Source organism: Drosophila albomicans, chromosome 2R, assembly GCF_009650485.2.
Source record: "Drosophila albomicans strain 15112-1751.03 chromosome 2R, ASM965048v2, whole genome shotgun sequence".
NCBI lineage: Eukaryota > Metazoa > Arthropoda > Insecta > Diptera > Drosophilidae > Drosophila > Drosophila albomicans.
In genome coordinates, this window is record NC_047631.2 from 7,889,524 (window position 1) to 7,903,633 (window position 14,110).

At 35.3% G+C, this 14,110-nt stretch overlaps 1 protein-coding gene across 1 annotated transcript in view; it reads left to right on the plus strand.

The window, feature by feature from the left end:
- The window catches only part of LOC117574897 (ras-like protein family member 10B), a 50,330-nt gene that overhangs the window by 32,076 nt on the left and 4,144 nt on the right, over nucleotides 1-14,110 (plus strand). The window contains 3 exon segments of the mRNA XM_052006813.1: nucleotides 4,595-4,717; nucleotides 13,263-13,376; nucleotides 13,445-13,558. Coding sequence (XP_051862773.1) covers nucleotides 4,595-4,717; nucleotides 13,263-13,376; nucleotides 13,445-13,558 — 351 coding nt within the window.

Below are 14,110 nucleotides of genomic sequence, written 5' to 3' on the forward strand. Positions count from 1 at the left end.
TAATTTAACGGTTTTATGAATTTAACATATAAAAATTGTTATTTTTCATTCTCAAAGGGAAAGCATAATGCATATATTTTCAACCATTATCGATTTTTGATCAGAATAAAATAAACGAATTTATTTTAATTTTAATTTATTTTTACACGAACAATACTAGAAAAGGAGTCAATTAATATACAGAAACTAACATTAAGTGCTCTATTGAAAATATTAATTAGATTAGATGATTTTATTTATTTTGATTTTTTAATAGAGATAAAGTTTTTTGAATAAATTGCTATAAAAGTATTTTCGAATAAATTTATGTCTTCAATTTAGTGGATAATATAAAAACCGATTAAAATTAATGTGTTAAAATACAGAATTTTCTGAACAAAATAAATAAAATCAAGCCAGTTCAATGCATTGCCATGCTATGAAGGAAATGCCTCTATTGATATCTTATGAAATCAGTAGGTTATGCAATTGGGTGGGAAGTATATATGCGTATTCGTTAAAGTAGCTAAATGTAGCTTGGCATTGTTGCTCCCCTGTGCAGAATCCAGTGAAGCTTTAGTTGCTCCGCAAATTCAATTAACTGCAATGGGCAGCTGGGAGTTTTGCCAGTTGCCATTCGCTATTCGCCATTTGGTATTTGTTGTTCGCCATTTGCCATTTTCCAGTTTGCAATTTGCTATTTGCTCCTCTCACTCTTCATTATTTCGCTCTCTGCGTTTAATGTCCTAGTACAGCGGTCAATATCCAAGTGTATACATATGTGTGTGTGTGTATGTGTTTGGTTGTTTGGATGTATGAGTGTATTAACTTGATTCGTGTTTATGCTTTTAGCTGCCTTTATGCCTCTTCCCGGCATTTAAGCACTGTGCCCACCGCCAGCCAGCCCAGCTTGGCTTTTATTGTGCGTAATGCGAGATTTTCGCATTTTTATGGTATTTTGAGCGCTGCAAAATCAATTACGTCCTGTTTAATGGTTATTTGTGGTCAACACACAGCTCGTGCTTGTGTTCAGGCTGCCGTATAAATACCTAATGATCTAGCTAAAAACTGTATTAAATTCAATGATTACAACTGAAAGCTGGATGAGTGAGTGGCAGAATTTTCTTTAGAAATAATTAGATATTCGGTTATTTGATACTTTCCAATGCACAGCTTTGCATATCGCATAACGAACACTACTTAGTGCCCTGGCAAGCTCTTTCAACTGCTCATTACTCAGGGGCAAGCTCATAATTTCAGCTTAATATGAGCAACTTCAAAAAAACGTGGCCCAAACGATGCCATTAACCCGCCAGCCGACAGCCGCCAGCCGCCAGCATTTTACTGGGCTCAGTTGCTTTACTCTCTTAGCCAGGTTATGCAATATTCGACTAAAAGCAAGCAGCAAAGTAGCAAAGCAGCAGGCAGCAGGCAAAGTAAATCGCAGTCAATGGAAAAAAAGACGCACACACCCAGAAATAAAGGACACGCTGGCAAAGCCATAAAATAAATTTTGGTCCCAAAAAAGTATCTTTTGAGCTTGGCCAAAAAAAGGAAAAAACAAAACCATTATGAACAAGAAAGAAAGATACAGTCGAGTGTGCTCGACTGTGGGATACCGCTGCCCATTGTGAATAAAAGCAAATATACCGAATTAATATACCATAAAAATATAAGAAGTGATGTATTTGGTATATTAAAAAGTATACTACATAGAAAATATACCGCAGAGTGCAAATCAAAATTATAATTAATATACCACAAAAATACTAAAAGTATAATAAATGCTATATTTAGTATATTGAAAGGCTATGTTGGTATATCACATACAAAATATATCATAGAGTGTAAAATAAAGGTATACTGCAAATATACTAAAAATACAAGAAAACTGTATTTAGTATATTGAAAGGTCGTGTACCACATACAAAATATACCACAGAGTTCAAATTAAAGTTTAAATTATATACCCAAAAAATACTAAAAATATAACAAAGGCTATATTTGGTTATTGAACGGCTATATTGGTATACTACATACAAAATATACCATAGAGTGCGAAGAAAACTTATAATACCCTTCTACCATATGGCTAGCGAGTATAATAAGAGCGAAGAATTTTCTGACTTTGCTAGATACCCTGTAAGAATTGTTGTCCCAAATTCGCTGCCCATTTTGTTTGTCATTGCGAGCTTAGAGGGTGTATGCGTGTGTAGGTGCTTAGGGTGTTTCTTTGTGATCCGAGAGTATAAATACATGAGCCCAAAATGAGCGACAGGCTCAAAGGATATTTTACGTCTGATTGCATTTTAAAGTGATGCGTTGTTATTGGGCCTCGTCTGAAGGCATTCATCGAACAGATTGGCAATTGTCGAGTGTGTGGTGCGATAAGCACAGGCTATCCCTTGTCACATACACAGAGAGAGTGTCGCACAAATCGAAGAGATGCCGCCTAAACATTGGCTAATAATAAAGACGAAACCATTTGGGAGTTTTATCAGTGCGATTGCGATTACGACTGCGTTTGCGAGTGGGAAGACACATCTTTCTTTTGGCGCTCATCTCATTTAAATGCAAATGCCGCATGCCAATCAGTTGCTACATTGTCGACTGAATGAAATCAAGTGCAATTTATGCTTGCTACGATTCAATTACCCGATGGCCAAGAGTCTTGGGGCGGGGGAGACGATCGCCGGAAGCGGAAGTGGCCAGCGAGCAACGAGCGAGCGAAATGGCAGCGACATCTGCCTTGGCAGCTGCTTTAAAACGGAAATGCTTTTAGTGCTCTCGGGCCAAGTCGCTGAGCAGTTTTCAATTATATGCTGCACACACATAGGGAAAATATATGAGTGAGCATAGAGAGGAAGGTGCAGGCGCAAAAGCAGCGGCAGAAGCAGAGGCAGAAGCTGTTCGTGTGCAACGGAGCCAGCCGCATCTCTCGTCGCTTTTATGTGCCATCGCATATCATTGAGTTTTATTTTTATTGAACTGGTAATTGAATAAGAAATGACGTTGATGGCCTTCGCGACTCCTTCGCCCCGAACGGACGGAAGGTCGGACAGACGGACGGACAGACATTCGGACGGACGGACTGACAGGCAAGCGGACGGGCTTTTCTCCTTTTTATATGCGTCTGCTGAGCCATAAAGTGCGCAACATTATCCGACACATAAATAATGCGCCACGACTCGCAACTCTGCATATTTGAGCACTTTTAGTTTAGTTTCCTTCGAAATTTACACAAATGGTTACGCCGGGCGTATGCGTAATTTTTATGACACTTTCATTGCACTGTGTTTGATTTGCTTTTTATTTCATTAGCCCCGCTTATTGGCAGCAACCGTCAGGAGCAAGCTTCGAACGACAGAAGATGCTCAAGATTTAATGTGTGGTCATGAATTTTAGGCTAATCTTCAGGTACTCGGGCCAAATACTAGTGCTAATAATGAATATTAGTTTTTGAAATTGCTTCTTCATTTTGTATAGTTTAGTTTATACATCATTTTTATTAGGATTTCTATTTTTGTCAAACAAAAAAAAAATAAAACTCCTAAATACTTGATTTTTTGACTGCAGTTAATTTGATTTTTATTTTATTAGCTACGCTTAATGAGGATGTAATGTGTGGTCATGTAATTTAGGCTAGTCTGCCTGTACTTTAAGTTAAAAAGAGATGAATAAGGCACTTAAAGTACAATTTAAGCTAAAAATAACGAGCGCAAGTACTGCATATTTAGTGCTCATAATAAAAATGAGTTTATGAAATTGCTTCTTCAGTTGTTAGCTATCGAAATTAAGTTTATACATCATTAGTTTTCAAATTTAAATTTTTATCAACAGAAAATAAAACAATTTACGTATACGTGATTTCGATGATACTTCCATCTGATTGAAATTAAGAACTTATTATGAATATTAGTTTTTAATTTACTTCTAATGCCCTGTTTCCACACCCACTCAGTTTTTCACATTTTATCGAGATCTGTTTTGCTGTTTCCACACCAAAAACATAAGCATCGATGAATTTGGAGTTATATTAGATATTGATTGTTTACAACGTAAATATGCCATATACATATTTAATTTGTAAATTAATAATAATAACCATGGAGTTTTTTTTAGATTTCAAACAATTAAATTTTTTATATTAACAAATTCGTGGCCATACTTTGAGTACTCTAATCCTTGTAATCATATTTCCGCCCACATCAACATGCTCGTAAATCTTAAATTTCCATAGCATACTTTTGTGCACTCGCATTTTTAATATGCTTAAAATTTGCATGAAATACATAAGCAGCCAACAACTGCGACCGCTAACAAAACACTTACGCACTTGTAAAATGTGTGCGTGCCTGAGCGTAAATCTGGATTTAAAAATCTACAGAACAGACCATCGAGAAATCCCCAAACTCTGGTCGAATAAAGTAAAGAAGAAAAATAAATATGTACATGTAAAAAAAATAAGACCAACCATATATTCGAAATATTTACTTAAAGCGGCAATAAAAAAAAAAACAGTACATATTAAAATATTGTTGTACTCTTTAAACGTTTATTGCAATTCTGGAAAATTGAAATAAGTTCTCAAATTGCGTTTTTTTTTTTTTTGCAGCAATTTTTTTACCATGACTTCCCAAAGACTCATCAGACGACAACGCATCGGAAAATCTATAAAAACTGTTTGGTCTGCGATACATGCATACGGGAGCTGATGGTACTGGACGTTCCACCCCAGGTGAGTTGCCTACGGAAAATGCTCGGCTGCGCAACAATTTTCCAACTATTTTATAATTTAATTATAAACTATGCCACGACAGCGGTTTCAACTTTTTCCTATAATGCTTTTTGGAATTTTGCTCGTGTAGTAGGTTGATGGAAATACAAATTTATGCTTAAACAAGTTGTTTCGATACGGCTGCACAATTTTCCACTGCATTTCACCTGGCGCACAATTTATATTTTTACGAGCCTTTACGATAAGTTATGGGAACATCTGGCATAACATCTACCGTCGCAGCGTTGTATTTTATTTAATCATTTAAATGAATTTATGCAAAAATGCTTTGCAGACACGCGAAACGAGACACAGCTGCAATACGCGTGTATCGCAGTTTGACACATGATGCATAAATATTCAGCAGCAGACGTCTTGCCTCTGATTTATATACCCTAAGACCATAATATCCTTGAAGACTGTGGAATGTTTGCAGCTCTCGCAAATTGGTTTTTAATGATTTGTTGATATACACATGCATCACCTTCTATCACTCTTTAATGCTACCGATTTGTAAGTAGTGTAACACGCAGTCGACCATCGCGATTTCCACTGTTTCCGTTGGTCGCTCTGGCTTATGCCTGCTGTCGGCTGTCTAGCGTTAAGATTGTGCTGCTGCGCTTTTATTACTGACATAGATTTCATATTTCTTAATAGAAAAGCTCCAGGCGCCGCAGCAAAACTGCTTGCCACAGCCCACTGCAAACAAAATGGCCGACACGTTTGCCCACAGGGCGTATACATTATGTTTTTCTGGCTATTTACGAACGAAATGGCTTGGAGTTTGGAGCATGCTTCATTTTACTTTTTATTTAAGCGTTCAATTATTTTGAAAAAGTGTTGAATAAGCAGACTAATACTTTTCAGTTTTTTATCTTCATTTTAATTTTACATTCGATTAAATTTAAATTTAATTAGTTTGCCATAATTCACAATGTTTCTTCTGACGTCGATCACAGGTGGCGCTTTATTACCCGATTCTCTGAGATGCTTCTTCTCTTATCGAAATGATCGACTTATTATCGATTATCCAAATTCTCCTTCTCTTATCGATGCTATCGATTCTCTAATTTCTGCCTTCTTCTATCGATTCTTTCGTTAAGTGTTGTGCAACAATAACTTATTTGAAGTGTTGAGTAGTACGTAATGTTTACTTAATTCAAGTGCTGTGAGGTGTTTAAAAATAATAAATCTAAATTAAATTCTCAATTGCTAAAATATTTCAAACCTTCCTTCATATAGTAGAGCATCTGCTTATCGAGCAGTCTTTCTTTTCACTGCTGCTGTAAGATAATTTTACATCATATTTCAGTTGGCGTCGTTTACTTTATTAAATTCTCCGTTAAGAGCCATATAACGAGTGCGGGCGTATCATGATGCTCGGTTATTGCAATAATGTGCGTCGTGTGGGTTTATTTTTATTAATTTTTAATTGCCCCAAAATTGCAGCATTTGTTTTTGGGGTTCTTCGTTGCCTGCCATTTAAGAGCACTATTATTCGCATGAAAGCTTTCAATTATAGCCGGCTATAAACTTTGCGCCTGAGTGCCGCACTTTATATTCATGTATTTCCCCGTGTGCTACTACTATATACAGTATATGTATGTGTGTGTGTATGAAAGAGTGTTAGTGACAGTGTGTGTGTGTGGATGTGTGCATACAACTAAGCTGTGACCACTTTATTGTGCATATACATAGAGAAAGCCCGTGGCATTTTATGTGCACAAACTGAAGCTTAGTTCTACTTAGTATGGCAATGACAACCGATGCGTCGCTTCTGTGCCGCAATTAGCAAGCACTTTTTGGTAACCGCATATCAGAAATGTGAACCAAAAATGTTGGCCGAGTCCTGTGTTTGGTGTCCAGTTAAGACAAGTGATTCGGTGGTTTTGTTTTGGCTTGGCTTGGCTTGGCTTGGGCTGGCTTGTGAATTTCTTTGCACTCCCTTTGCATCCCACAACGAATCGCATCGAGTTGAACATCATAAAATATTTATAGTAGTACAGACAGCCAAAGTTTCGACTTTTTTCATAGCTTTAGGGACTGCCTCCGGCTTTGACTTTGCATACAATGCCGCAACATGCCCACAAAAACGGAATAAAACGATGTCCTCGCACAGACAAGTTGTACGTGCTCAATGTCAAAACAAATGGTGAATACTCTTATAGACTTACAGTAAATATTTATACATAGCACAGTTTCCACACTCTATTTCATATCTGATTTCATCTCAGTATTCAGTGCAATATTATTTGCTATAATATAAATAATAATCATCGATTTATAGTAAAGACAGCAAAAGTAAATATATTTCAGGAACGAAAGACAATAAAAGTAAATATATTTCAGAAAACTGATATTGCCTTTTTTATTTTTCTGAAATTCAAATGAATTATATTCAAATAATTATTTTAATTTAAGAATTTTATTTTAAATTTTATATCCAATTACTTTTTTTGATTAAAAAAATAATGTTTTGCAACTACAGCGTTAAAATCATTATGCCCGCTCAGAAGTAAGCTAGAGTATGCCGACAAAGTCGCCAGGCACAACAAAAGCCAAGCAAATCAGTGAGCTATATATAAGGACATATCTGTATAGTCGCCTCGCTATAAATATCAACGTTTGCCACCAAAAAAAAAAGAAAGATGTACAAGAAGAGAAAAGAAACAAAAGAAAAACCGTAAAAGTAGAACAAGAAATTTGTATTGAAAGAGTTGACAGGCAGGATAAAGCAGTCGACCAACCTCCATTGTCATATTAACTACAGTCAGTGAATGCAGCTGTCCTCAAATCCCCACCTCCTGCTTCTCCCCTCAGCAGTTGCATCCCCCCCGGTGAACCGTTCATGTACCCTTCGCCTTTCAATGCCTTTCAATTTATTCATGTCCATTTTGGCGTGAATTTGTTGTTCATACCCTGTGCACAATATAATCACGAAAACGGGTTGTATACGCAATATTTAAATCATACACTAACTTATGAGATGTGTTTATATGTTTAACTGTGTTGACTTCGTTCGTAATAGCCAGAATTAACATACTCTTAAAAGTGTCTCATTTCTGCATTCACATTTATTTATTAATAAAATAAAGCTCATCTTAAAACACCTGACACTTTAAAGGCTAAAGAGTATCTTCTCTATCGAAGCGCTCTCGAACCAAGCTTACTTGTTGAGTAAACGTGTTTTGTGCACTTTTCGTTGTCATTTTTTGTCAGCCATTGTGTTGACCAAATAGCTGCCACTTTTTCTCTCTCTGAGGTGAGGGCCAAAATGGTGGAGCTGTGACCCAGCAGCATCTCGGGGAGCTCGGCTCCGTTTATTGTGATAAATTTTTCATCGCGTCAAGTGCAATGCCTGCCAGTTACAACTCAAAGTCCGCTGTAATGATTTCCACTTGTGTGTGTGTGTTCGGCATTTTGTTCTTCAACAGATTTTCGCATACACAATCACACACACTTTTACACACTCATACACACACAAACACAGGAGGCCACCTAGTCGGTCATTGTGTATTTTAAGTGACCAACACGACGAGCACAAGGACCACAACTTGAAATGACAATTTATAGAGTGCACACATCCAAGTGTTGAGTGGGAATAAATTTGTGTGTATTTGTGTCTGAGTGTGTGTGTGTGTGTATGTATGAGGGCCATTTTGTTTCATTTATTGAAGCGTTTTGTCCAACCCCAAAAAGTTATAAAATATTGCAACAAATTAATCAAAGTCACGATAAGCATTGTATAATACGCGACTCAATGCTTTTTATTCTTTGAGATTTAGTCGCTGTTTTATTGCCATAATATAATGTGATTAACTAAAAGTTGTAGAGTGTATAACAAATGAAGCTAGTTCAGTGGAAAATACACTTATATTAATACGAGTAATTTATCATTACTTTACTAATAAAATAGAAAATCGAAAAGAGTTTAAAATTGTATTTATTTAATGTGAATTTATAGAAATAAAACACTATTTAAAAATAAACATTACGTATAAAAAGCTGCATTATAATCAGAATATAGAAAACCATCTTAATTTATTTACATATTACAATTCAAATTAACATATTTTTCCCCCTTCAACACTAGTAATTAATTATTTATTTAATAAACTATGTCAGTACAGAAAGCTTTCCTCTTTTAACAAGATCAGCCAAATTCGCGGCATTATTTAAGAGGGTTTTGTCAATCCAATTAGTAGATCTGCAATATAATTAATTAGTCTCATGCAATGTTTATACTACATTCACAAGATGGATCTCCAAGCTTCGTGTTTATCTTGTTGTTGAGCATTAGAAAAGCGGGAAAATTTGTTTTGCTGTCGCTGTCGCAGTTGCTGATGCACACCCCCAGGCTAAACAGTGGGCAAACAGCTGAAATAGCTGATAGCTGAAAGGCACGACAATCTCAGCATATAGAGAGAGAGAGAGAGAAAGGAGCATAATATAAATACAAGAACAATTTCCGTGAAGCAGCAACAATTATAGCAAGAATCAGACAGCTGGACAGTTCGGACACATTGCCATTGGCTAACGAGCTGCTCGCATTTCCAGGCTAACACAGCCGTTAATTAACAAAACAGTAGCAACAGCAACAGCAACAGCAACAGTAACAGTAATAGCAATAACAACAACGACAACAATAATAGGCAGAGGAAAGCGCAAATTAAATGAAATTTAATCAAAAACGTAAATCTAGCTAACTTACTGCCCACGAAGACAACGACGACGACGACGACACAGAGACAGAGACAGAAAGAGAACGTCGACTGGCTGGCTGCCAGAATGACACAAGCAGACAAATAGCGTTAAATGGATGGTGCCAGGAGTTTCAAGTGTAACTTGACGAAGGAGGAGCAGGGAGCCAAGGGAAAGAGCTGAAGGACAGACGGAATGGTGCCAAGGCGCGTGGACTCTTAAGCTGTCCGCCAACATTTTTAATAGCAAGGTTGTGCTCTTCTATTTCTACATCTACTTCTATTTCGGCTTTGGTTTCTGTTTCTGTTTCTATTTTCTATTTTCTCTTGGCCAGCCGCCGCGTCGCAGCCTCCGCGTTGTCTGGCTTTTGTGTGCGCCTAAAATGCTGCAGCGAAAATTTAATTATAACGTTTATTTACGGTCTCTATACAGCTCCGTCGTTCTCTTGTTGTTTTCCCTCAGCCGCCAGTCGCTTATTACCCAAGTGCAGTGCATGTTACTTATAACAAAAGCAGAAAACAGTATCTCTTAATGCCACTTGGCAGAGACGAAAGCAAAAGCCAAAAGGCTTTTAACTCAATGTAAATGTAACTCAAGGGAAGCAAGAAGATGGCTGCAACAAACGAAGCACGCAACTGCCACATTTTTCAGTTACTTAGCTTTATAAGGCTAATGCATACCAACTGCACGTTATAACTTGTTACAACTTAATGCTTAAGCAGTAAATATGCTCAAGCTACTACGAGTGCCACATCTCAGCAAAAACTACTTGCAAAATTGTTTAAGTGGGGATGACAACAACTCTACCTAAGCAGAAGCAAAGCAATAGCAACAGCAACAGCAATAACATTAGCAGTTGAAACTTTGAATATGCGCACACTCGTGCACATTTGATTTGATTCATTTGCCAGCTTGGTGTCTTCAGTAATAGTTCCTTGGATCGCATTAGACATTAGTAAATTTATTCAAATGCAATATGTGATGCACTCGCAGAATAATTTAGATGAGTATGAAGTTAAATGCTTTCGGAAAAGTTACATTTTAAATTGCAATTATGTTTGCACAAAAAGAAAAAAAGTGCTAAAATCAAGAATAAAGTCTAAAATCAAGATTGTTTGTATGTCGAAATTGAACCAAGAAGGTTCATCCAATCTTGATATTCATCCAATCTTGATTTCAATCTCATGAATGGAAATATCTTTAAATTGCACTAAGAAGGCAAAATCTTAAAACATGATAAAACAATCTTTAAATTTAGATTGAATAAAATTAAAAATAAAAAAAAATGGATTGCGTGTTTTTATTTATATATATTTTTTTCATTTTTTTAATATCGGCTTACCATTATAACACACTTACCTTTTTTTATATACGATTCGACACTAAAGGAAAGAAACTCCAACATTTTAGGAAAAAAAAAACAATATTTTTTTAAGATCAAAAAGTACTCTACTCGATATTTGCAATCTTTATCTCTTTGAAATAAAATAATTTTGAATCAAGATATTAATTTAAAAAGAAGATAGATATTTATAATCCTAAAGTGCAAATTTAGCATAAAAATCTTTAGCATAAAAATCTTTTATTTCAAGATTGTTCTTTTTAAGATCGAAAAAGTCTTATATCAAGATTTTTCAAAATAGATTTTTCTTCTCTCTGATGTGGTTTAGTTAACAAGAAAAAGTTGAATGGTGAGTTAATATTAATATAATATAACTAATAACCGTAAGGCCGAAATAACATTAATAAAAACAAACCCCGCATTAAAATTTATTGAATGTTTAATAAAACTCTAAATAAAACAAATTCGCACCAAATCTTTCTCCGCAGCCGCAAAAATTGAATTATTATGACTTAGCTGAAGCTTCAAACTATTAATGGAATGTTCATAGTTTTTCAACAAATTATTTAACAAATCGCATTGCAGCAAATCAAAATATAAAAACATTTAAATATATTTAAATTTGGGTTTGGTTGTTGAACAAATTGTTTAACAAACAACACTGAAAGTGAAGTGTTTACAAAGTGACACATTTGCCATTTAATCCATTGCCATTGCAAACAAATAGGAATAATACAACATTTAAATTTACATTTGAAATTGATTTATAATAAAAAAACTAAAGCCTCGAACTGAGAATGTTTTTGAACCAACCATTTTATTTATTTGCAAATATATGTGCACTTGAGATTACACAATGCTGTCAAATAAATAACGAATAAAAAATAATACATCAGCAATACATTTAAGGGCCAAATACAGCAGCGCTGTCGAAACCCATTAAGCTCGCCACATGAAGCACTAACCACAGACGCAGTCGCAGTCGCAGTGGCAGTAAATCAAAGCACCTCTGATACTGCATCTGTCATATTTACGAACGCAGCTAGCTGCCACGCCTCCCTGCCACTTCCCTCAGCACGTAAAGCCATTACAGTGGCATCTAGGGGTCTCTGTGGCAGCTACAACTAATTATTATTTACTGCCAACTGTGGCTGCACGTATGTATGCGTGTAAAGAGACACGTGCTATAACCACAGAGCAGAGCAGCGCATCCCAGTGCAGTGTATTCAACTTTGCAATGGCATTAACATTTAATACTATAACGAGAATTGAGTTAAACAATAGTCATACCATTTTCCCGTTGCACAAACATTGATAAAAACCAGTAAGAAAACTACAGTCAAGAGTGTCCGACTGTGAAATACAGCCACTGACAGCCACTTTGAATAAAATCAAAACAGTGCTGTATTATACTCAAAATATATCAAATATTATACACCGAAGGCAATATTTGGTATAATATTAAAGTACTACATTCAAAATTTACCATAGAGGTAAACATATAATATATCAGATTGTCAGCCAAAGCAGCTAAAACCCCATTGCAGCTGGCGTAATTTGTCATACAAAAGTATTTCTTAAATAACTTCTACAATCGCAATAAATCAGAAATTATAAATACTATAATTTATATTGTCTATACTGACTCTACCTTCAAAATGACGCTTCTATTTCGATTTGCGTGGCAACAATTTGAAACAAACTTAAAAGTGCTCTCAAAAGTTTTAGCTACAGTGGATCACAGCTTATTTATAAAATAGTATGCGTGTCTCTGGAGATCTAAAGTCTAAAATGTCGAAAATCCAACTTCTAAACATACATAAGGTAATAGATCAATAAGGATCCATTATTTTCCTAGCAAACTGATCTACGCACGGCTGCAAAGTTGCTGATTGAAAAAAGCTGTTGTATTTTTTTCGTTATTTTTTTTGTTATTCAATAATTGTATACAGTAAACAAAAAGTTAGAGAATAAATGAAAGAATGTCTTTCATTTTAAGACATTAAACTGAAATCCTGAGTTTAAATAAGTTCAATACCTCTTTTACATTGACAGATTCAAAGTTGTCGGTTTGTGGTGGTTAAAGTAAACTGTATAGACTCTGAGATATATTATATGTAGGTGCTGATCAAAATTATACATACTTTATGGGATCGGGTATAACGTAGCGGGTATAATAAAATGAAAATACTCGTATGCTTTTACAAAAACCAAAAAAAAATAAAGTTTCATTTTTGCAAACGCAATACCAAAACGCATTTTTCTCTCGTTCTTCTATTTGCTTTTCATATGTGTGCCCAAATAATACGCAACAAAAATACAAACCAACGACAACGTTGACACACATAACACATACAAACTCTCAACTCACACACACACACACACACACACATACATATACACACACACGCCATCGCTGATGAAAAACAAACACTCAACAAATTGGCATGGCAATCTTGCCAGAAGCGATTTCCGGCTGATAACTTTGCTGAATGGAATAATGGACATCCGCTGGGGTTGCGAACGGTGCACGCCTATGTTCTAGTCTACGACATGGGCAATTTGGAAACGTTTCAGGTAGGCCACACATACATACATACCTTTTTTCTATATATATATATATAAGTTCTTCTGTATATGCTCAGTACTGCCGCTCCATAAGAGATCAAATATTGGACAGTTTCAGTCATCGTGATTTTAGCATAATTGTGGTTGGCAATAAATTTGACAATGTGACTGAGGCGCAGGCCAACTCGCAGGTGCGTATACTTAATATTTCATACTATTGCAGACACAATTACTAAGCGGGTAAAATAATATTATCAATGAAAAGCAACGATATGAATTATACTTTAAACTCTTACGTTACTAAGCATACGAATACTTGTTATCAGCACAATGCATGGAACTGATAAAAAACAATTAATTTTTTAATGGGTTGTAATCTCAAACTTTATTGACGAAATTTGCAACTGATTTGTATTTTCCCAAAGTTGTATAATATAATATAACGTTATAAATTTGCAAAAATAGAATTCTGCATAGCTGTCTCATGAAGAATTAAACTTACAGAGAAGTTTATATACACTTCATTAGAATATGTGATGGGATATTTATAAGAAAAAACACTACTGGCTTTCTCTGACTTTTCTACTTAAACTGATAAAATTAGTGATAAAAAACAATGTAAGGCATGTAGAGGAACAATTTGATGTATAATTTATGTTAATTAAAATGTGCTATGTAAATTCACAAACAAAATAGTTCAAATTATTTATTATAAGAAATAATATGCTGTGCTGCTTTGAATC